This window comes from Cajanus cajan, chromosome 9 (genome assembly GCF_000230855.2).
Source record: "Cajanus cajan strain Asha chromosome 9, NIPB_CcT2T_4, whole genome shotgun sequence".
In the NCBI taxonomy this organism is placed as follows: Eukaryota; Viridiplantae; Streptophyta; class Magnoliopsida; order Fabales; family Fabaceae; genus Cajanus; species Cajanus cajan.
This window is the reverse complement of record NC_138525.1, coordinates 28,417,208-28,443,469: the sequence shown is the minus strand read 5'-3', so window position 1 is coordinate 28,443,469 and position 26,262 is coordinate 28,417,208. Positions and strand designations below refer to the sequence as shown.

General features: G+C 31.9%; 1 protein-coding gene across 1 annotated transcript; it reads left to right on the top strand.

Moving 5' to 3' along the window:
• The first annotated feature begins 1,159 nt into the window (after positions 1-1,159).
• On the top strand, positions 1,160-15,078 carry LOC109807843 (L-arabinokinase). The gene is made up of 29 exons (XM_020370510.3): positions 1,160-1,331; positions 1,588-1,695; positions 2,121-2,189; positions 2,294-2,377; positions 3,025-3,101; positions 3,427-3,493; positions 4,082-4,139; positions 4,252-4,319; positions 4,408-4,470; positions 5,471-5,524; positions 5,624-5,726; positions 5,802-5,911; positions 6,008-6,127; positions 7,336-7,392; positions 7,534-7,700; positions 7,799-7,940; positions 8,144-8,227; positions 9,347-9,472; positions 9,676-9,806; positions 9,882-9,963; positions 10,223-10,310; positions 10,551-10,594; positions 10,711-10,806; positions 10,890-10,966; positions 12,297-12,494; positions 12,793-12,958; positions 13,299-13,370; positions 13,951-14,154; positions 14,687-15,078. Exons 1-29 carry the CDS (start codon positions 1,224-1,226, stop codon positions 14,852-14,854), a joined length of 2,991 nt encoding a protein of 996 aa, XP_020226099.2. The 5' UTR covers positions 1,160-1,223; the 3' UTR covers positions 14,855-15,078.
• The last annotated feature ends 11,184 nt before the right edge of the window (positions 15,079-26,262 follow it).

Here is a 26,262-nt window from a genome sequence, read left to right as displayed (position 1 = left end):
TACATGATCATTTTTTTTTTTACTTGAAAGATGATGTATAAAGTCAACAAATCATTTCACAAAAATAAAGTCAAGCAAATCATACAAGTAATAAATCTTATTCATTGATGAGATCAAATACCAATATATTGCAATCATATACATAGTTGTTGTAATTCTTTTTTATGAGTGAAAATGTTAGAGAGGAGATGAGACCCCTATGATTGTCATGGAGTCAATGGCATGTAGAGAATTCTCATATTAAACATTACTGTCAAGTTTTTGTCATGTTTTTTTGGGTAGCCAAAGTTACAATAAACACATTTTTATATATATTAATTTCAATTTTGATAAATAAAAAATAATTTATAAAGAATTAATACTTTATATTATTTTTGTAGTGTCAAAATATTATAAATTACTATATATCATAATTTTATTGATTTTTTTTATAAAAATTATTTTTAAAATTATATACAAAGAAAATTTAGGTCAACTAATTGAGTAGCGTGTATGAATTGTTGTAATAATTTATTATTGAATTCAATTCTTTACAATAAATTAAAATTATATAAGTGATAATTTTTAATTAGCTAATTATGTAAAATTTGTTGCAATTAAATTATACTTTTAGTCTTTTATGTCATTTTTAAGATTTATTTTACTCCTTTAGTCATTGATCTTTTAATTAGTTAATTATGTAAAATTTGTTATAACTAAATATAATGTTAAAAGTTTTATAAATAAATAAAAATTGATTCAAAATTGTGTCACAAAATTTAAAATAAATATTTTTTTAAAAAGGATTGAATTGATCTAAATATAAAATATAAATAACTAAATTAAATATCTTTAATAGATAAATGATGAAAATGATTAAAAAAAAATAAAATATCAACATCATAATTTAGCCAATTTATTACGCTTAACTCTATATTTAATTTAAATTCAAATATGAATGTATTTAACTATTACTTTTCTTATCTTCTAAAATAAAACTATCAATTTTCTTATCATTTTAAAAAGTTAAATTAAAAGATCAAATAGATAACTTTTTAAAAGGATAAAATAAGCTGAATTTTGTTGGATATGAGTCATTTAATTAATTAATTAATCATCATCCATACTTGAGCTAGGGGCAATAGATAAGCACATATAAATATATCGTGTGAAACAACATTATAATATCACATCATTCTTGTGTTTTGTTGGAGACTTAGGTGTGATACAAGTTGATCGACAAAATGAGGATCGACCAAGAGAGTGATGGAGTCTCGGCTTCCACGAAGCACCTTGTCTTTGCGTATTACGTCACTGGCCATGGTTTTGGCCATGCCACCCGAGTCACAGAGGTCTCTCTCTCTCTCTCTCTCTCTTTCAAACTCTCTTCTTTTTTCCTCTGCCTAATTTTTTGGCCAAATGGGGTGCTTGATCACTCCTTCTTTTTAAAAATTGATTTTTCTTTCTGGGTTTTCAGTTTTGGCCTTGATTAACAAAAAAAGTTTGATTTTTATTTTTCGGTGATTCTGTCACGTGGGGATCAAATTTTTCGTTTTGTTTTATGGTTTTGCCATGTGATGTTAATTTTGAATTGGAATGAATGCTTAGGTGGTGCGGCATTTGATTCATGCGGGGCATGATGTGCATGTGGTAACTGGTGCTCCTGATTTCGTTTTCACCTCTGAGATACAGTCTCCTCGCTTAACCATTCGCAAGGTGAGTTCTGTTTATTTTTATGAGTCTCTTTGGAATGTTATCCAAAAGGGATAGTGTTCATAATCTAGTCAATATTTGATATGATTGTTATGTAAAAAATAATGGCTAAATGCATATATGATATATGTAGCCTGTGGATTGTAGCCTATCCTTGTAGCTTGTGAAAGCCTCATGGTTTTGGTGAAAAAGGGTAGCTTTAGGTCTGTGCAACAAAAAAATGTTGAACATAGTCCAGGGGATTAAGGTTGGTTAGTTGTTACATATTCAATGGATTTGCATTGAACATCATCATGATCCGATTGACACAGCTGTTACAATTAGTATCTGTTTGTGATAATTAGTACTTTTGGAGCTTCACTTTAGCGTGTAGATGAGATCAATGCCTTAAAGAGACTCACATGTTTATCCATTTGTGTAAAAAACAGGTGCTTTTGGACTGTGGAGCTGTTCAGGCAGATGCTCTGACTGTTGATCGCCTTGCCTCTTTGTCGAAGGTATGTTCTCAATTTTTTATAGTTGTTTGTGGTGCTTTGAAGTATATGCTTTAATGTTGTATCTTTCTGTTTCTGATCCCTTGCTTTGTTTTTGGTTATGTTAGTATTCTGAAACAGCAGTGAAGCCCCGTGCTCAGATCTTGGAGCAAGAAGCAGAGTGGCTGAACTCTGTCAAAGCTGATTTAGTGGTACATGAAATGTTCTTCACTTTTTTTATTGGAAACAATAGTGAAAAGAGAAATTAACTAGTAATTCCTAATGTTTGACTTATAAAAGTTGAATTTAAGGGAAACTATTTTAACTTGTCAGAAAGAGCTGACAACCAGACAACAAACAATATTATGAATTTGATTTCTGCTTAGAATAACTTTTAACACATTTGTTTGAACTTTTGAAAAAGGTGATTGTAGGGGCTTGTAAAAAAAAATTGTTTTAGAGATTTTATGTAAAATAGAAGTAATTTCACATTTGGTTATCAGTGTCAAACTACTTTTTGCAACTCTCTAAAAAACTTATGAATAGGATATATAATTTTTAAAATTCAATAAGAATATTTTGGTCTTGAAAACAGTTTCCCTTTCTTTTTACCTACTTTCTCTTTCAACTATCACAAGTGATTATTTTAAAAAGCTATTCCTATAATCTCAAAAAATCCAAAATCAGACTATTTTAAGATTTTGCTTTTTATTTCTTCAAAAGCTTATCCAAGAAAGTTAGAATATCTTAAAAGCATTTTTATTAATGAAAATTGATATTTTTTCATAAAATAAAATTAAAAAGAAAAACTATATGTCATACATGGGTGATCCTTGTAAAGCTAATATGAGAAACACAGGTCTCTGATGTTGTCCCAGTTGCATGTCGAGCAGCAGCAGATGCTGGCATTCGGGCTGTTTGTGTGACCAATTTCAGGTAACTCATGTAGACTGCCATTTTCCTTTCATGCTATTTTCTTTAGTTAGTCACAGTAATTGGTTAAGGGAGAACCATATTTGGCCAATGATGTCATTGTGACAGAAAATTTAGCAGACAAAAATATTTTCATCATTTTATTCTTTAAATGCATGCCAGGTATCAATTTTAAGTTGCTTCCGGGGATATGAATATACTTTTGAGTTCAATGCCTAAACTTGTCTGTACTGTAGTAATCAAAACTTTAAATGTAAATGGATGTCCACGAATGATTGTTTTAGTTCAGAACTCATAATCACCTTGTTCTGTATATTTGTTATTTCAGTTGGGACTTCATCTACGCAGAGTATGTTATGGCTGCTGGACTTCATCATCGTTCAATAGTTTGGCAGGTGAAACCAATCTTCTTTATATATTAAATTATCTTGTCCCATATGTTTGTTCCTTCGGTGAAATGTTAGAAGTTGCTAATTGTCTGCTTTGTCCAAGATTTTATAATTTTTATGCAGCATTTAGTCACTTGTATAAAAGTTGTTACATATATTAATATTTCTCAGCCATCACGGTTGAAGAAGAACATGACAGAATTCACAAATAAATTGATGCCTCCTTTTTGCATTTCCTCCAAATTTCTTGAAATTATTAGTAATTAGTAAATGTCTCTCACGATGTAATGTTTAAAATTATTTTCTAATTTGCCTTGACCAAAATTCAAAATTTTCAAATAAATCTGAAATTAATCAGAATATTTGGATGTCATCTTGTAAAGCTAATGTGATAATTGTTAAGATGTTCCAAACTGGCTAGGAATATGGCCCAATATATTTCTAACAATAATTTTTAAAGAAAATCAATAGAATAAATGGAAATAAAACTTCTAAATTGGAAATTATGCTCGTAGTTTTCTTTTTCCACTTGCTATGTTTTGTGCTTGAAACATGATAATTAAGTGTATTTGCATTACATATACATTGATGCAGATTGCTGAGGACTATTCCCATTGTGAGTTCCTTATCCGCCTCCCAGGATATTGCCCAAGTAAGCCAACTTTATAAAATTTGATGACAATAACCTAACACTATTTGAATGCCCTCTTAACTCTGTTGATGAGAATGATTAACTCGAATTGTGGCTTCTCTAATATTTGCAGTGCCTGCTTTTCGTGATACTATTGATGTCCCTCTGGTAGTGAGGAGATTGCACAAATCTGCAAAAGAGGTACTGCCTTTCATTTTTCCAAACATCTGGATATATTTGATTGTACGATTTAGCTTCTGATCCGAGCTTGTGATTTTACATGTTGAAGGTGAAAAAGGAACTTGGGGTAACTGATGATGTGAAGCTAGTTATTCTCAACTTTGGTGGGCAGGTGATTACCTAGATCTCCCCTTTTAAGGAACAAACTTTGATATTTTATTTTTTGGATGGTTTGTAATAAATGCTTGTACTTGTACTCTGTCTCTTTGCGCTTTCTTGTTATTGTTTTGTTCATGTACTTGAATTGTGGAATGCTGCAATTCTTAGTGATATATTTTATTGGTGTGAGGTGTTTTTTATTATCTTCTAAAGCATACGTATAATAATTAGTATCATGTATCATCACTTAGGTAAGTCTTGAGATCCACACCAAATAGAGGTATGTATGGTATGTAGTCCTTATAAGGCTTGAGCAACCCTCCCCTTACAAATTGGATTTGTGAGGTTGGGTTTGGCCCTAAGCCCAAATTCTAAGATGTTATCAAAGCCTATCTTAGTCTTGCTATTGGGAAACCCATGTTTTTCTAAGTTCTAGATGTCTATTCCTAAGCATAAGGGGGTGTTGACATGTTGTTATTCGTCCACCTGCATTTGTCCATGCTCCATAGGTCTAGTCTTGGGCATGAGAGTGCCTGTCAACATCTGACATCAACTAGAGATATGACCAATGTAGTTCTTATAAGACTTGGGAAGTCCTCATTTTACAAGCCAATTTTGTGGTGTTGAGTTAGGCCCTAGGGCTTATTCTCAAATTCTAAGAATAAGTTTTGAGATGATTATTTCCTCTTGTAATTTATAATGTACTTGGTATAAGTGTGTGGTGGTCCTTCATATTCTGTAAAATCAGCAGGGCATATATTCATGTATTGTTGTAATTATCATTTATGGTTGTCAAATAAATTCATAATCATAATAAAGTCTACATTTCTTATATAGATATTTTACAGGACTTATTATTGTTAACGCTAATTTATTACTGTTCTTTGGTCTTCTATGACCCTATATTTAAATCTTACACGTTTCTGGTGTTTGTGCTGTGGAACTCTACTAAAGACTCTAAACAAAATCACACCCACCATCTGACTTCTGCCTCTTTTATGTCTTGCCTCCAGCCATCAGGTTTGAAGCTAAAGGAGGAATTCTTACCATCTGGCTGGTTGTGCCTGGTACTTCTTCAACCATTCTGCTATGTATCATTGTCTCGGTTAAAATGTTAATTATTGTACTCATGCATTATTTGGTGATGGCTTCCTTTTCTAATCCAGGTCTGTGGTGCTTCTGAGCATGAGGACCTTCCGCCTAACTTTATAAAACTTGCAAGAGACGCATATACACCTGACATTATTGCAGCATCTGATTGTATGCTTGGTTAGTATGAAACTTGCATAGTTGCAAAGCTGGATTTAATGAAAGAGTTATTCTAATTGCCATTTATCATTTTAGGAAAAATTGGATATGGCACTGTTAGTGAGGCCTTGGCATACAAGTGTCCTTTTGTCTTTGTACGTCGAGATTATTTCAATGAAGAACCATTTTTGAGAAATATGCTTGAGGTACTCAATTGATTCAATCTTAGTTTCCTGTCTTCTTCATGTTTTTTGTTTTGAGTGCCTTACAAGTAATATCTTTTTTTTTTTTTTCCCATTTAGAATTCTCAATGTGGTGTTGAAATGATTAGAAGGGATTTACTGACTGGTCACTGGAGGCCTTATCTTGAACGTGCTATAAGCTTGAAACCCTGCTATGAAGCAGGCATTAATGGCGGTGAGGTACCCTTCTTTTCTTTTACTAATTGACTCTTCACAAACTATTACTTAGTGCAACTGGATTTATTTCTGTGACTTCATGAAGCTTTATTTGTTGATTTCTGTTAAACTCTTTAAGAATTGGTGTGGAATAAAGGAATGTCTGGTTAATGATGGAAGTAGGGGATGCAGAAATGCAGAGTATAAGAATCAAGATATTATGTCTAAATTATTAATTTAGGAATGGTAAAAATTTCTAAGCTTTTATATCCATTATCTCATGACCATGAAGTATCTGTTTGTATAATAATTGAAACTCCATTTAAAAGGAAAAACACAATTTACAAGATAACATCAAGTAGTTTTGTTTGCCAAAGTAAAAAAAATCTCCAGTGTGCAATCAAAGTTTGCAATGGAGACACAAACTAAACCAAAATGAGCTGAACCATGTACTTTTGATCCCAAAGGATCCCATTGTACTGTAAGTTATAAAACCAAATCTTTGGTCCTCCTTTGGGATGATCCCAAGCAATGAGCTTTTAAATTTTAAGCAAGTAATGTTAAATACAGCGTTTTCTTGTCTAAATATATGTCACCCCATAAAAGCCGTCAACATTATTTTCCGGTATTGCTTGAGGTATTAACTGCATCCTGCTTAGTATTTTATATATTTGATGTATGAATTGCTGAATCTGTGCAAGTGTTGTAGAAAGTGACCTCAAATTGACTAACTGGGAAAGATTGATATTTGATGGCCAGTTCTTCTGCTCATATTTTCATTTTTGTAGCTTTTGAACAGTTCTAGCCTATAGATATATAATGCAGAATTTTGAGTAGGAGTGCATCTTTCATTCATGTTCTTTAGGATTTGATATTTGGATTTGTCAGTGATACTGGCTAATGCCAATTAGGTTTGTAACCCCCACTAGAATTTCTATAGAAAATCTTGAAAGCTAACAATGCCACCCATAGTATTTAACCTAGCACTTCATTGTCAGTAAATTTAATGTTTGGGATGAAATCTCATCACCTGTTTTTGTAATATAACTGAAACATTAAATTGTTTATCTTTTTATTGGATGTGAATCATCTCCTTTAATGTACCAAATATTTAAATTCTTTTTATTTAAATCCTTTCTCCACTTTGATTGTGCAGTTTTATGTCATTTTAAAAGTTTTTATTTATTCCAAAAGAATTGATAATTTTTTTCATAAAACATCTGAAAATGTAGGTGGCAGCCCACATCCTGCAGGAGACGGCTTTTGGAAAAAATTATGCATCAGATAAGGTAAACAACTTCTGAATGCTGTTAGTTGCAGTGTTGGTTTTTGTTAATTTTGGTTAGCTTCAAGTTACTTCAACTTCATGATGATATATTGAAAGTGATTAAATTTGGATTTCATTTTTATTTTGATTTAATAATATCTAGCTTAGTGGGGCAAGAAGATTGCGTGATGCTATAGTTCTTGGGTATCAACTCCAAAGGGCCCCTGGCGGAGACATTACAATCCCAGAATGGTATGCGACTGCTGAAAACCAACTTGGCCACACAACACCTGCTTCCCCTGTTGATGATGGAACCACTGCATTTAGCTCGTGAGTATCACTTTGCTTTTTCAGGGGTATAATTAGTTGTTTGCTAATAATAGACAATATAACTGCCTCCTTTTTGTTTCTTTATATTCTTTCTGCAGGGATTTTGAAAACATTGACATTCTTCATGGAGATGTTCAAGGACTTCCAGATACTGTGGCATTCTTACAGAACCTGTCTGAGTTACATGAGAAGCACACAAGGCGGGAGCGTAAGGCTGCGGCTAATGTCTTCAACTGGGAGGTCTTAATCATTTTGCACAAAAATCATTTCTTTATTAATTTCTTTATTCTTGACTAAGAGCTCTCAATGGCTATAAACTATCCTCCTAAAGATAGAAATACTGAAGAAACGGCATTACTATGACTATCCACTACATTATTAAAATCAAATTCTTATTTTTCTACTATCTGTTCTTTCACTTTTGACATTCTATTCATGTGCAGGAAGAAATTTTTGTGACGAGAGCTCCTGGAAGATTAGATGTAATGGGTGGTATAGCTGATTATTCTGGAAGTCTTGTCCTGCAGGTTGAATCTTTCTCCCAGGGGTTTTACTGTTCATTGCATTTGATCCATATATTTTGACTGTTAATTTCTTCATGTACTTTGACATTCATAATAATGCATTATTATAGACTTGATGCTCTTAAATTTAGTTAATCCAACTAATACATGCAGAAGAAGGATATAATGTGTTTCTACTACTTTTCTTTTTAAATTTATTTTTGGATCTGGTGTTGTTAGTTTGGTAAAGTACCTCAAGACTACAGGGTTTTGTATGTATGTTTACGGACATGCATGTGTGCACATATGTTATTGTTAGAGGTATCTTATTCTATCAGACTAAAAAATGGAACTATTTTCATTTTTTATTGCTGATGTGGAACTTTACAAGAAGCATGTAGTAATCTTACTGAGTACTGACACTATTAAGCAACATTTGAAATAGATTCTGTTTGATTATAATCAGTTAAAAGCTAACACAGTTCCAGAAAAAGGAATACACAACATTGAAGATGTGTTATATTTGGAAACAGTACATAACATAATCATCATGCTAAGGTCAATTCTTATCTATCCTTCAAGAGCATCATAAACATATAGAATAATTAGAATACCAGAGATGCTAATTGTTGAGATAGTAGTGGCAGTTAATAGTAATTATTATTTGTATAACTTGAAAAGAGAGAATGATTTTATTATTTCATTCATATGTATTACATTCTCATTAGACCTATTTGTAACAATCTAATCCTCCAAAATAAGGAAATAAGGAACTAAAATATGCTGAAAAATAAATAGAAGATTCTACAAATATTTTCTCTAATTAGGAAGATATTTTCTCTAATTACAACAGTATATACCTCCACTGCTGCTGTACTACTTGCACTTGTACTAAACTTATTATATATGTCAAGTTCCAACTATGTTAAAAGTTTAAGTTGTTAGGTGGAGGCTTGTAAGTTTTATATCTATAGAAGTAACGCTGAGATGTACAGTGCTAATTGTTGACATGTTTTTGCTTTCTAGTTTCCATGCAATCTGTTCAGTCTGAAAATGTTACAGAATTGACAAAGTTATTGATGAAATTTTTAAACAACTACTCACGATGGGCTTTTTCTTCTCTTTCTTTTCACTCTTCTGTAGATGCCTATTAAAGAGGCCTGTCATGTTGCTTTGCAAAGAATCCATCCAAGTAAACATAGGCTGTGGAAACATGCGGAGGCTCGACAGAAAGACAAAGGGGGAAATCCAACTGCTGTCTTGCAAATTGTATGTTGGAAAACAAGTGAAATTTCTATGTTATCAAGTAACATTGACATTCATCAATTGGAGTTTGTATGACACTGAATCATGAGAAGTGAATAATCTTGATGAAAAATTACATACATTATCTGGATATATTCATGTCCTTGCATTTTTCGCGATAATAATCACTTTCTTACTGTGTTTTCAACAAATTTGGATCATGTTAGGTATCATATGGTTCAGAATTGAGTAATCGTAGCCCAACATTTGACATGGATTTTTCTGATTTTATGGATGGAGACAAGCCAATCTCATACGAGCAAGCCAGGAAATACTTTGCTAAAGATCCTTCCCAAAAGTGGGTATCACTTGTGCATGATTTTATTTAGGCATATCTGGCATTCTATTATACTAATATAATTAACTATCACAGGTGGGCAGCATATGTTGCAGGGGCATTTTTGGTCTTAATGATTGAATTGGGTGTGCAATTTGAAGATAGTTTCAGCTTGCTGGTACCTCCTGTTGTCTACCTATTTATTAATACTTCATTTTAACAAAACAAAACAAAACATCATACTGAATGCATAAAGAATTTTCCATGAGTGCTGATAACATAATTGCAACTGAGTTTCACTTTCAACTCATTTCTTTAAGGAAGTATCATGCTTCTTTTAGTGCCATGTTGAAACATTTGTCCTGGCGTATAATTGTGCCACTTACTCTATTTCTATATCTTATTCTAAGTCACAGACATTGTAAACAAATATGTAGGTTTCTTCTGCAGTCCCTGAAGGGAAAGGTGTATCATCTTCTGCATCTGTGGAGGTTGCTAGTATGTCTGCTATTGCAGCCGCTCACGGTAATCATGCTTTGTTTTAATTCAACGACAACAATATAGTCTTCCATTATTTTTGGATACTATTGCTTCTTCTCATGGAGTAAAATTAATCTTAAGCTAGATGAAGTTGTTTCACAAAGGAGATCGCTTTAAACAATTGTTCTATTATATCAAAATGAAAAACTTCTATTTTTTCTGTTCTTGATTCTGTTTTCCAATTATTGTCTATTGATTAAAGTATTTTCTATCTTTGTAACTCAGGATTAAATATCAGTCCAAGGGATCTGGCCATTCTCTGCCAGAAGGTTGGACTTTATGCAGTACTCTGATCAATATTGATTTCCTATGATTGTATATGTAGTCTCTAGCATGCATTGTCCATCTGATGTAATATCAATCATCCTTTTACAATTTTCATCAGGTGGAAAATCACATTGTAGGAGCTCCATGTGGTGTCATGGACCAGATGGCTTCAGCATGTGGTGAAGCCAACAAACTACTTGCTATGATTTGCCAGGTGTGCATCTTCAGAAGCTATCAAATACAAAATTTTCTTATTCTTTAGACACAATATCATTGTACTGCTTGTTATTGATACAGCCTGCAGAGATTGTTGGCCTTGTTGAGATTCCCAACCATATCCGTGTCTGGGGAATTGATTCTGGAATTAGACACAGGTAGATGACCTATCATTATTTGCAAAATTTCGTGCACATATTATTTGATGCTTTGTGGCCATAAGTTTGGGTTTCCTGTAATTAATAATAATTCCACTTTTCAAGTGCAATCAAAGCTAGACTTTAACTGGCTTTGATTTGAGTGTTTGAAAATGCTAGTGTTTTGAGGCTATAGATGTGGTGATTTCGAGGTATACTTAGAGAATTATTAGCTGTGTTAATAAGGCTTGAATATTGGTTATGTTTTGGGGAAAATATGAAGAAAAATGATGGCAGGAGATTTTAAGCTACCGCCAAACAGTGATGGGAAAATAGTGAGAGCAGTGGGTAGTTTGTGCTTTGGATGAAGACATTTGGTAAAGTGCATCCATTATACCAAAAAAGAGAGATGGGATGGGATTTAAAGATGAAAGTAGTGAAAATTTCTGGTATCCTAAATAAGGATTACATAAAAAGCCTTATTCCACTTTGTGAGGTCTACTACATAGATCACACAACATCTTTGGCCCCATTAAAGACCAGATCTTTGAAATATTATTTATCATGAAATCCTCTGAACTTGCCCTAAAATTCTTCTTAGTTTTTCTCTCCCCTTTATTCCAGGACTAAAAGCAATGTAATAAACTCTCCAAACTAGTGCCTCTAGTGTCCTTTGTATGTGTCCAAACCACAACTGAACTTCTGTCATCTACAGCTTTAGACCCAGAATATCTTTTATTTTGAAGCTTATAAATTTATAATTAGATCATGTTCTGACATACAATAAAGTTATTAATGAACCTCCACCTAGCGGCCCAAGCTTTTAGGATGAGTTGGTTGCTAACGGAGCCTATTAACATCAACAAAATTGAATAGGACCCCTGGGCTACGGCTCATATCCAGAAAATTAAGGAATTAACCTAAAATCAGGGACCTAATAACTTATTTATTCTGTTATCTTTTTTCTTGAACACTTCATCACTAGATGATCTTAAATATTTTAATCACAGTTTTATGCCTAAGGTTTTGATTCAGAATGTAATATGTGGACCTATTAATAACAAGCATGACAAAGATGTTATCCAACACTTTTGTTTCTCTCTCACTGCCTTATGTTTCTGAATTCTTCATTTATAAATAATGTTAGGGCTGTTTCATGTTTGATCTGTTTTTGGGATTTTTGTAACTTTCATGAAGGTATGTCACATAGCTATATAAGAATAATTTATGGCCCATAACCTAACTGCTTAAGCTTTTACAGTTCTTTCCTTTAACAAGAATATCCTGTTCTAGTCCTCCTTATTCTTTCTTCAATATGTTCATGAAATGTCATAAGTGTTGTCTATTTCAGTGTTGGAGGTGCCGATTATGGTTCTGTTAGAATTGGCGCCTTTATGGGTATGAAGATGATAAAGGCCAAGGCTTCTGAGGAATTATCTGAGTTGTGTGCTGCTAATGGGTTGAACTATGATGAAGTGGAACAAGATGATATAGAACTGCTTAAACAAGAAGCTTCCTTAGAGTACTTATGTAATTTGCCACCTCATAGGTAAATCCTCTTTTCTCCTTTACTTAAATAGGTTATTATGAGGAGATTATTATGGTAAATAAATTGCGTCTGCATGTAGAACTACTTTGATTACTTAAATAAGAAACCCCCTTTGATTACTAATGCAATGACTTTTAGGAAGAATAAGAAGATAAACTGGTCTCATTATTTGTTACTGGATCATTATTATGCTTAACATTATATGGACGTTTTCAATTTTTTCATCAACTTGCCCTTTTAGATACCAGTATCACTCCTTAAATCTTGAAGTTAATACATTATTCATTTTTATTTGCAGATTTGAGGCTCTTTATTCTAAGACAATTCCGGAGACTACTGTTGGTGAGACATTTTTGGAGGAATATAAAAATCATAATGATCCTGTCACTATTATTGATCAGAAGCGTACTTACGGAGTTAGAGCTCCCACAATGCATCCTATCTATGAAAATTTCCGAGTCAAGGTTAGGACTTCATTAGAGAAACTAATTGGTTATAAGTAACTGATGATTTGTTCTAATTATTATGTACAAGTCTCTGTAAAACTCTGCTGTGTTAATTTGATACTTAAGAATATTTATCTTGATATTAATTTTGTATTTATGTAGTCAAGCCAGTGTATAAGATTCTACAACTCAGTCATGTATATTTGGCAAATCTAAATTTTCAAGAGACAATGACTTGCTTAAAACATTTTTTTCAGACTCTAACTTTTACCTGTTATCATGAAGCAGTTATATTTCATGTTTCCTGTTATAAATATTTGGAATTTTAATTAATTTTCCTCCATCATATGGTGTGCAGACTTTCAAAGCACTTCTAACATCTGCAAGTTCAACCTATCAGCTTACAACCTTAGGAGAATTGCTATATCAGGTACATCTATAGCTTTAGTTGATCAACTTACTGCCCTAATTTTGATACACCCTTGCAGAAGTTATAATGAAACTGAAATGTCAATTTTTGATAAACACTTGGATAATATTGGTTCCCAGTTTTAGTATTTGAAACTATGTTTTTTTTTGCATGTTATTAAAAATTGTGTTATCATGATAAAGCATTCACTAGCTTCTAACATGTGCATATCAGGAAGATTAAGAGTTTGTTTGGATAAATTTCTTCATAAATGCTTTTAGGAGAGAAAAATAGGAAAAAAAAATATGAAATAATCTTTTCTATAAGCTAAAAATCGTTTAAGCATAAGCTAATTTGTAGAAGCTCTCTCCTATTAATTTCTCCAAAATCTAAGACGAGCTAGTTTTAGTTTATGGAAAAGCTTATTTGGACTTCCCCTAAAATGTAAATGAGTAGTCCAAGTCAAATCCAGTCTTAATAGGCTTAATACTTGTTTTATAGGAAGCTATTTCTTGCCACTTTTTTTTTAATATAAACTTTGGTGTTGGAATTGAAGAATACCAAACTATAAAGTTAATCGAATTTTATTTATCATTTGCAGTGCCATTATAGCTACAGTGCTTGTGGACTTGGCTCTGATGGAACAGATAGGCTTGTACACTTGGTGCAAGAGTTGCAGCACAGTGCATCATCTAATGCTGAAGGTGGGACACTATTTGGAGCCAAGATAACTGGTGGTGGATCAGGTGGAACAGTTTGTGCAATCGGTAGAAATTGTCTCAAAAGCAGTGAACACATTTTTGAGGTATTTATTTTATTGTGAATCTAACATATTATTATAACTAATAAATACTTCATATCTCTTTTTGATGAAAGATAAGGAAGAACTTTAGGATTAAACATGTTTATAATCCCAGCAAACAGGGGAATATTTGTTTAGTGATTTAGTTCCTAAAATATTTCTTTCTTTCTTGTCCCTATTTCCAAAAATGGGAGACAAAAAGTAGATGAGCTTTTGTAAAGTTACTACTCCACCATACATTTCAAAAATGGGATACTGAAAGCAACCATTCATTTTCCTTGTATTTAATCCAACTTTTTATCATAACGAGGGGATGCTCTTTTATTGTAGTTTATTCATATAATAATTTTACTATTTTAAATGAATTATTATAATAAAAATGTGTTACATCAAAAACTTTCATTAGGGGAATTAACATTTTTTTTCCACTATGTTCTTTCCCTTGCATTCCATTTCATTCTTCATAGAATTTATTCAAAACAAAGCCATTCATGAAATACTATTAGTCTGATTTATGCAACATAATTGGACGCAGGTTCAGCAGAGGTACAAGAAAGCTACTGGTTATTTACCCTTCATTTTTGAGGGTTCATCACCAGGTGCCGGAAAATTCGGTTACCTGAAAATTCGCCGTCGAGCTACGCCGATAAAGGCCAACTCCGATGGGGCTAATGGTGCAATCACCATGGAGAACAACAGTTGATCATGGCTTATATTTAAGTACCTTAGGAATTCTTACCATTGTCCTCTTTTCCCAGAACATGTATAGTATAGTTAGATTTTGAACCATTTCACCAATTATTATCATTTTTAAAGCACTTTTATTTATGATTTTTATTTTTTTACAATTTATGGCCATAATGAAAGTTGCTGGCCTGTTAGAATATCTAAACTGTGAATAAATAATGAACAAATTTTAGTGTTGCACGAGTGACTCTGATATTCTAAATTTGAATGTTCCTTTTATTTGGGGTTTCAGAAGCCCACTTTTTTTCTTAACACAATTGAGAAATAGTAAATTGTGCATTTTGGTTAAACTAAATATAAACAACTTATCATATGTTTTGTTTAACTTATTTTAAAAAGTATTTCTTATTTTTAACAATTTTTTAAAATAATTGATTTTTTTTCTTTCTAAAAAGTGCTTTCCATCAACCATGTATTTACTTTAAATTTCAGAATACTTCATAAATTACATTAATCTATCAAATCTTTTGGCTATTATCTATATCTATAATTTATAATCTTATGCACTTTTTTCATGTATACATTTTAAAGATGTATTAATTTTTATAATTTACCTTTTAACTGTTCTCAGCTTCTCCAATTAACTGTTTATTTAATCAAAATTAATTACTATTTTTTTTCTTGTTTTAATGGAGATATGGAGTGTCTCTTTTTCTATTAATTATTATAAAACTGATATATTTTTTTTAATGTAATTTATTTTTGATATTTTTATCCTTTAACGAAGTTCATCTATATCTGTAAAACTAAAATATACACAAGTAGTTTAGGATCGTGATTTTTAAAAGTTAGTTAAGTAACTGCATGCTTTTTTTTGTATAATTTTTTTTTATATTTCTAATAAACATAATTGCAGTTTTATTTATCACTCCTTTTTATTTTTTAAACTGTCTGCAGGTAGTTACTATTAATAAAAAGGATGTATTTTTAGCATACATTTTTTTTTTACCATTTTACTTTTATAATTTTCAAAGCACCTTTTTCATTTAGATTTTATCACACTATTTAATTAATTGTTCGAAAATAATAAATTGTGAATCATTCTCTCATATATAACTTCAATTATTTTTTATTATTTATTAGTATTTTAGTTTGTACAATGTACATGTATGTTTATTGTATATAATAAAATTAAAATTTATTATAAATTATATATAAAAATATTATATTTGAATATATAAATTATATTTAAAAATAAGTATACGTAAATATTTTTAAACATATTAATTATATTCTAGATTTATAATAAATAATTTATATTATAAAAAATATTTTTTATTTGATGATAATTTATTTTAAAATATAAATATTTAATTAATAAATAATTATGATAAATTAAAATTAAATTAAATAAAAAGTTAAAAAAATTCTTATAAACTCTTTTATAGAAGAAAAATTCATAAAGGCATTCTCGTGTAAAATAGATTTTTTTTTTAATATATAAAGATTGATTTATTTTTTTTTTTTTTTTTAAATAAATACACAGATAAAATGCTTTTGAAAGCTAGTGACAATAATTGAAGTTTCAGTTTTTCTTGTGTCACAATTAAGTATCTTTTATAGGGCTTTCTTTTAAGGTGAACCAGGAAAAATTGTGGTTCATTGGTGAATAACTAGCAAAACATGTAGTTCATCGAAGGAGAACCGATAAATACTATTAGATTTATAAATATTTAAATAAATATCACTTAAAATTTTAAATTAATTTATATAATAATATTAAATGTCTTTTTAGTCATGTTATTTTTTCACTCCAATTCTTCTTTCCTCCTATATCTTCTCCCTGTTCTTCAATTTCTAAATTACAATTTATTGTTGTTTGTCGTTGCCCACCATTGTTGGTGACCATTTTTTCTTACGAATTTATGATTTTGTCCACTTTCTTAAACATGAACTATCCCGTAAACATCGACATCATTAAAGTTGGGTAGCGTGTACTTACAAGTTTTCTTTCTCTATTATGTCTCACGTGCCACCTTCTACTTGCTGTAACTCCATGGCATGACCATTGTCTTATTTTTCTGAACCTTTTGAAACTATTTTTGAACTTAATTTTTCTTTTTAGTGCTATTTCTACTTGTTGTAACTCCATGGCATGACCACTGTCTTGTTTTTCTGAACCTTTTGAAACTATTTCTGAACTTAATTTTTCTTTTTGGTGCTATTTGGGTTAAGGGTGTAACCCATGGTGCTCCCCCAAGGAACAAGGAAAATCTATAGGGACAACAGAAACAACATTGTTCTCAATTTTAAGAATAGAATTAGGAATAGGTCAAGATAGACTTGGATTGTTTTATAAAATTAAAACCTAAGTCTAACTTATTATCTATTATAATTTCTTTTATAAGTCTAGTTTGTTATTTTTAAAAGTTTAATATGATTTACTAGCTTATTTAAAAATTTATTTTTAACAAATACTTACACACAGACTGTAAGCATTTAATAAAAAATGGTAATATTATTCTTATCCAAAAAAATAACTTTTTAAATATTTTTTATATCTCATTTGACATATTCTAAATTGACTAACTTCTATTTTAACAAACTAAAATAGTTATGATAACAGGATAAAATAATACCCATTATACGTGAAGTGATATCGAGGAAATATATATAATGACGTACATTCATAATGTAGTTCGACTACATTCATGTACAATAATGTACACGCATGTAAATAATGTACAATTAGAATTGTCAAAAACGGGCCAGTTCGGCCCATGTGCTCCGACCCACCTTGACCTATTTTAAAAATGGGTCAACCCAACCCAACTCACTTTTGATTTTTTCAAAAAAAAATTAGCTTAGCCTGGGCCACCACGGGTTGGTGAGTTATACGGGTCAGCCCACCAGCCCACCAAAAATTAAAAAAAAATTATCAACAAATTCAAAATTTTAAATTAATTATAAATTAACATAATAGTCATAAAATTAGCATCATTAATAGCCATAAGTGATAACTCATCATACAAAATTAAATACAAATCATGATAAAAATCCAAAATAAATTTTTTTAATATCTCATCATACAAAATTAACTATAAATTATAATTAAATTTCCATTGCGAAAAAAAAATTGGTGGCTTGGTACGGGTTCAGCCTGGGTGGGTCGAGTGAAAGTGGGCCGAATTAGATATATGCATCTACTATAAAACTTTCCATTTTTTTGGCCCGGCCCAGTCTGACCCGTTTTCAAGGTGGGTTGGGATGGCCAACGTGTTACAACCCATTTTGTCGGCTCTATATACAATAGATGCTGCTATTAAAATTTTTATTTGTAACTTTTTGATTTTGTATGAACATAGTATGTACAACGTTTGAGTGGAATGATAAAATATATTAATAATTTTATTTTTATTTTATAAATTTATTTATATTATTAATAATATATGTATATTAATTTTTTATTATATTATATATATAAATATATTGACTTATTAAATTTAACATATATTTGTATAAGTTAAAATTCAATCTTTTTAAATAAGTAATTATTTTAAAAATTTGAAATTTAATTTTTTTATTAAATATATCACTTTAAAATAATAATATTATATATTTTTTGTTTAAAATTTAACCTATTTTTGATTGTTATTTAAGAGTAGATTTGGATAAGTAAAGCAGGTGATGGAGAAATCTTTAAACTCAAAAAGACCTCGGGACCCAAAGATATAATCCATACCAAAGCTGATTTGGGGGTGGAAGAGGGTGAAGGAGGTGGTGAAGGAGGTAAAAAAGGAACAGGACAAAGATTAACAATCAATTCATTATTATTGTAATCACGAAGTTACTACTGTACGGCAGAGGAATAAAGGACATCAGGGAAGAAGAGTTACAAAATAGGAACAACTTTTATAACATTGAGATTAATTGTAATTTTACAACAAATAAATTAAATAATTAAAAAATATTTAACTACAGTGTTACTGTTTTTCTCATAAATATCAAAATAAATAATAATTAACCATCATACTAGTAAAAAATTTGGGATGTTACACGTTACCTGGTTTCCTCACAAAACTCCTCCCCCACTTACGCCATCCATACACTGATTTTTTTCTCAGAAGGTGCCTCCCCCACCTGCGCCATTCATTATAACTTCGCCCCTTTCGAAGTTAGCTGTCTCTCCTGCACCATTCTTGTCCAGTGCCTCGTGGCCAAAACCACCTAAAGTGGTAAATTGATTTTTAAAAAATTTAATTTTTGTATTTTTATTTTTTAAAAATTTATTTATGTCAATCAGCCAACTTCTAAAGACAACACACTTGCTCATGTCACATAGAAAGATATCTAAAGTCCAAGTATATGAGATTGGTCTAGCAAATGACTCTAGATTAAAATAAAAGTCAACCTTTCAACTTATGAGCACACATGTGAGGCATAGAGATAATCTTGGATATACATGGTTGAATGTAAAAAAATCACCTTAATGCAAGGAGGCAAAGAAGCATGGTGTATGGAGAAGTTGGATGTCTTTCACAATAATTTTAGTAACAATTGTTAGAGGACCTGTCTTTCTTCTATGCATATTAAATGGATGTTGAAGAACAAATCAAAAATGTATTTTTGGTCAACACAAGTATAATATTGGATTATGTATTTTGGTGATGTTATTTCACTAGATACTACTTATTGTATTGATTGAGCGAATAAGCCATTTTTTTTGTTTCAACCATTATAGGGGTACAATAATTTGTAGTGCAACATTATTGTATGATGAAACAATTGAATCATTCAAGGGGTTGTTTGAGATGTTCTTACAAGCACACAATCAGAAAAAACCTTATACTATCTTTATTGACCAAGATCAAACAATGGCTAAGGCACACACGAAGGTAATTTCTGAGACTCGACATAGTTTATGTACTTGGCACTAGTTGTAGAATGGAATTAAACATCTTGGAAACTTGATGAAGGGAGGAAATTACTTTTTAAGAGATTTTAAGAAATACATGTATGACTTTGACATAGAATCAGAGTTTGAGATAGGTTGTAACCAATGGAGCTTAGATTATAATGTTCATGAAAATAGTTGGATCAAATATGTTTATGAAATAAAAGAAAAATAGGCATCATGTTACATGAAGCAAGCATTGCACTTGGGATGCGAAGTACCCAACTTAGTGAAAGTTTGAATTCTTATTTTGAATCTTGTATGAATTTGAATATGAACATTATTCAATTCTTCAAACATTTTGAACGAATTGTTAAGGACTAGTGATGCAATGAGTTGCATTTCAAGTATGAGGCTTATCATAAGCTTAAAAGGCTGAGATATGATTTTTCACCAATATTAATGCAAATGGAAAAAGCATACGCTGATGGAGGACCATCCGTGAAGACCATAGGAAATTTGACAAGATCTATGGTCAAGAGGCTAGAGGAAGCTATTAGAAACGTTGTGCTTCATGAGCATAAAGTATGTGCTCTCCTAGTTTCTTAGTCTTATATTGTATATAGTGTATAGGTTATTTTTGACCTTGTATTTTCGGTCAAGTAGTGTAGATATTTTTGTCTCTGTATAGTTTTTCTTTAAGGGTGTAATTAGTAGTTTATGAGAAGTGTAACAAGTTAAAGTCTTGGTAAACTTATTTGGGTTTGCATGACCCAAATCTTTTCATGGCCCATAGGTTTGGATGTCCACTTGCTCATGCAAGTGGTTTGGATGTCCAAACCTAGTCAATCCAGTCATCCAAGTTGTTAAATAAGTCACATGACTTTTGATAGTGACATCTCAACAAATTGTTAAAAGTAATCATTAGTTTAGTAGTTATAATGATTAAGTTAGGTAGTTGGATTAACTTAAGCTAACCTGGGTTATTTCTAAACTATGATTAGCTTAGCTTACTCCATAAGTTTCTAGGTATTTAACTAGGGTTGGTTAACTTAAGTACAAGATAACTAACCATGGTTAGTCTAGCTTGCGCCATAAGTCAACCAAACCCTATTTGTTTTTTTTCTCTTTGTATTGGGCTCAACTTTTGAATATTATTGGAGTTTCAATAGTTAATTTTTGTCTATAATTTTCTCTCAGAAGCTTAAATCTTTCTTTGATTTACTTTCAATTCTTTTATCCTTTTCCCAAGAGTGTGGTGAGATTTGAAGTGATTTATCTTCTTCCTTGAAATGTCACCACTTGAAGAGAGTCCTTCACCATTGAAGATGATTTCAAAGGTTTCCTCTTCCATTGAAGGCCTTGAAGAAGCTCAAGGAGTCTCAAAAAGGAAAAGATTTTGGAAGAAACTTGAAGGAGAAGCTGTGACACCCTCTACCCCAACATACATATACAATAATTATAAAAAAAAATATTCTCAGGTTAAATAAAATCATTAGAATTTAAACAATGATTCCATTAACATAAGAGTAGAGAATTCACATTCGTAAACTTAAAACATGGTCAAATGCGGAATTTATAGAAAAATGAAACATGAGTTTTTCCAAAACAAAATAACAATAATGAAATCCTAAACTAAGCCTAGCTATGCCCCAATGTCACATATCCTATCAGAGCATGCCCAACTGAAGCCTAAGCCTCATCACCAACATCCTCATGCTGATGATCACTTGCAACATAATTTAAACATCTACAAAGAACAACAAGGGAATGAGAAACATCTCACTCGATTTCAGGTGTAAAAATAACAGTTAGGCAACACACACAAATCATAACAAGCACAGTCATAGCTACACATTAATCTAGTGCAAATTCAAATTATACATACAATAGTAATACATGCATAGTCATTCATCATGCAATGATGTTATGGACTCGACTCATAAATGCATGCATGTAGCGCCAATCACATATCACTGGTGTGCTGCCTAAACAACACATCTAAGGTAGTCTAGGAGTACATGTAGGGAGCTACTCATACACTTTCAACTAGAAGGATGTACTGCTAGGGTCTACTTGGGATAGCGAAGTTGTGCAAGTTACGTCTCGTGCTCACAAACGGGCGGAATCGAGATCCAAACCGCACTATCCCCTAGGACTCCCCCAAGCTGTTACACAAGGAGGGCCTCCCCTAACGGTGTACTCCATATCGTACCCTTCACATAGATGCACATGATGCATGTCACACACATTCACACTTCATGGACTCATCACTTCATTGTCACATATCATCATATTTCATATCTCATATTCATTTTTTGCATTATCTCATTTCATCACGTTTCACATTCTCATAGTCATAGTGTTCACAATAGCACGTCATTCACATCATGTCTCATGTCATTTGTTCACATTTCACATTGTCATACTCATAATTTTTCCTCATAGGGTTTCACACATGAACTCACAGAGCACTTTAATTCGTATAAAAACTTATCTAATTTTGAAATCAAACACATATTTACATTTAACATCACATAAGGAACGCAATAGAACATTCAGAAAGCAAAAAAGAAAACTTTCATATTTTGCCTATTCCTAGAAGCATGCATCAGGTAAGGGATTGGGGGCTAATCCTGCTACCCAACAGTTATTCTCATACCCCCGAATGAGGTTTCTCACTCCCCCTTACCTGGATAAGCAGAAGATGAAGCTAGAGCAGAATCTGGTTGTTCTCCTTCTCTTGATTCTCCTTGGTCTTTAGAGAGCGTATCCAGGAGCAGTGCCTAAGTATGCTATTTATAAACGTCAAAAGTGGCCAGAACGACCCGTTTCGGATCTAGAACGGCTCGTTCTGGATTCATTCATCATGTGTTAAATTCACATCTAGAACGGCTCATTCTTAAACCAGAACGGCCTGTTCTGGAGTTGAGTTTTAACTCATAATGGCCATGTTTGGAACGACCCGTTCCCAACTAGGGTTTTAGACCTTTTTAGTGGTTTGGAACCCCCTGTTCCAGTTTGGAAACGTCTCGTTCCCAAGTAGGGTTTAAAGGCCTTTTTAGTAGTTTGGAACGGCCCGTTCTAGGCTACTAAATCACCCTTATTGGGCTTTGAGCCTTCATATAATTTGTGAAAATCGGGGTGTTACAGAAGCTACAACAATTTAGTTCCTCCTAAGGTTTCCATCATACACTCACACTATATTCCATTTATTTTAAAATGAGCTCAAGTTTTTCTTGGCTTCATGTGCATATATGTAAGGAATGAGTCTCAACCTTTATGAACATATGTTATCACTACAATTGACCATGGAAAAACTTGGAGTGTATTATTTGATCGTGACTCAACCAACATATCTTGTACTTGTAGAAAATTTGAAACATTTGGCATACTTTGTTCACATGCATTAAAAGTGTTTGAAGCGAACGATGTTAAAGTGGTTTTTGAAAAATGTATTTTAAAAGATGGACAAGAGAAACTCTTAGTAGCATTGTGCATGATATAAATGGAGAAAAGGTTGTTGGAGACCCTAAATTATCCAATACAAGAAGATTTAGACAAGTTGTTTCTAAATTTGTTAGATTGACATTAGAAGTGTCAACTTGTGAAAAATACTACAATATTTTAGATAATCCATAGATGTCGTGTCTAAGCAAATACGGAAATTTCGTTTACAAGTTGGATACGTTAATAGCCAAAGGAAAGATAACTCAACGTTTGTTAGTAGTGATGTTGCACAACTAAAAGAATTCGTGCAATGAGCTGACATTAAAAGGGAAAGGAAATTAAAGAGTTGGATTGAATGTCAATCCAATAGAGCTAAAAAAAATTTCAAGTAAAAGACAACTACACTATCAAGCATCTAAGGTATGTAAGTAAATTTGTGTGTTAAATATTTGGTACCATCACTAGTTTTAATTTTCCTTTCCATTTTAGGATAAAGAATTAAGAAATATTAAAGTTGGTGAAATATCTTCCTCACCACTTGCTACTTGTGAGCCCCTTCAAATAGAGAAGCAATTTAGTTTCACAAAACTTTTGATGGTATGTATCATTTATGTTTTTGTTACCCTTAATTTTTATTTGTAATGCTGACCAATTTTTTTTATTATTTTATTATTTTTATTTTTATGTAGGCATCCATTGAATACATGTCTCAAATGGCCAATCAACATTCTAACTGCTAATCTACATTCTAATTGCTGACACCAATTATGTACAGAATTTTTTAATTTCTACAAATTTTTATGATAACAATTACGTGTTGTAATTTTTTTTATTTATGATTTTAGTATTTATGAGTATCTTTTATGTTACTACTTTGCTTTCTCTTGTATCTAAATTCTCATAAAAGCAAATTTCTTTGACAAGAATTGTATAGTGGAATTCTATGACAACAAATTTTTGTGGCAGCAGTGCATGTTTGATTTTCATTTTCAAATGTAATTTTATCCTCTCTCTCCACGTCCATGTATTCATTTATAGTATCTTTTATTTATCCTCATAATTATTTTTTTACAAGCTTTTATATTTATGATTACGATTAAGGATAAAAATAAGTTAGATTGGATTATGTTATATTATAATGTAGTAAGTTTGAACTTAATTTTTCTTTTTTTAAATAAATGTTCTGAATATGACTTATTTATCTATCATAGATATTTTTTAAATGTTTGGTTAGAACTATAATCCTAAAAACATATTTTATAATAATTTAATATTAATAAAAACATTAAAAAAATGTTAAATTGTATCAAGTTTAATTTATTTATAATATGAACATGTTTTAATATCTTATATAATAATTTAGATGATAATTTATTTCAAAACATATTTTATAATAAAAATTCTAATTAGAACATAAAGTTTCCAAACTTTTCCATTTTGTTTTTCTTAATCAACGTATACAATCCTACAATCTTTACTATTTTAATTTTTTTTAATCAATGTATACATAAATAGAAAACACAAAAGATAAACATATATGTTGCAAATTTTATTTTATCAAAAGTTAAACTTTTTAAAAAAATTAATTTATTATTAAGGAGTATTCTTTATCACATATAAGAATTAATCTCTTTCGAAAGTTTGATAAATATCAAATAAATGAACAATTCTTTTAAAATTATATTTTATACATATGATAATTTAATATATATATATATATATATATATTATTAGAATATAATTTTTATTTTTAAAAATATTTTTTTAAATAAAAAAATATGTGTAAAATGGTAGTGGGGGTATGTGCCCCCACTCTCCTCTACATGGATCCATCCATGTATCCAATGATAATGTTGAGTACGAACTAGTATGATGAGATGACTGCTCAGGTTCTATTGTTAGTGTTGGGCACTAAGGGGTTACTACATATATACACACGTCTCCACATTGATGAGATATTGTCCGCTTTAGGCCCAAGCCCTCACGTACGGGTTTACTTTTGGACATCACCTAAAAGGTCTCTCAACCAATGGAGACAAGTGTGTGTATATAAACCCATGTCCGTCCTCTTGTTTGAATGATGTGGGACTTTGCTTGCATCCCAACAATCCTCCCCTCAAACAAAGGACCACGGTTTATCCTCCTCTGCAGCGGAAACTACGAGTATTATTTGATGGTGGCCCTCAATCTTAGAGTGCTTGCACCGCTGCGCCTCTCTTCCACATGGACTCATCGTTAGGAAGACTTTCGACACAAGGGATTCCAAACTTGGATCCACCTGCTAGCCATCATACTCGTCGAGCCGCTGCTCCATCATGACCTCTCTCATGACAGCAGGACACGCCTCCTAACCCTCCATGTTACTAGGAAGCCTCTCTTCCACATGGACTCACCGTTAGGAAGACTTTCGACACAAGGGATCCCAAACTTGGATCCACTTGCCAGCCATCATACTCGTCGAGCCGGTCACCTGATCAGACCATCGGCTCTGATACCACTTGTTGAGCACTAAGGGGTTACCACACATATACACACGTCTCCACATTGGTGAGATATTGTCCGCTTTGGGCCCAAGTCCTCACGGATTTGCTTTTGGACATCACCCAAAAGGCCTTGTATCCAATGATAATGTTGAGTACGAACTAGTATGATGAGATGACCGCTCAGGTTCTATTGTTAGTGTTGGGCACTAAGGGGTTACCACATATATACACACGTCTCCACATTGATGAGATATTGTCCGCTTTAGGCCCAAGCCCTCACGTACGGATTTACTTTTGGACATCACCTAAAAGGCCTCTCAACCAATGGAGACAAGTGTGTGTATATAAACCCATGTCCATCCTCTTGTTTGAACGATGTGGGACTTTGCTTGCATCCCAACAATCATCCCCTCAAACAAAGGACCACGGTTTACCCTCCTCTGCAGCGGAAACGCCTCTTAACCCTCCATGTTACTAGGAAGCCTCTCTTCCACATGGACTCACCGTTAGGAAGACTTCCGATACAAGGGATCCCAAACTTGGATCCACCTGCCAGCCATCATACCCGTCGAGTCGCTGCTCCATCATGACCTCTCT

Coding starts and splice junctions, on each gene's coding strand:
- LOC109807843 (XM_020370510.3), top strand. CDS start 1,224: ATGAGGATCGACCAAGAGAGTGATGGAGTCTCGGCTTCCACGAAGCAC. Junction 10,967..12,296: donor GATTCTGGAATTAGACACAG/GTAGATGACCTA, acceptor TGTCTATTTCAG/TGTTGGAGGTGCCGATTATG. Junction 12,959..13,298: donor ATGAAAATTTCCGAGTCAAG/GTTAGGACTTCA, acceptor TATGGTGTGCAG/ACTTTCAAAGCACTTCTAAC.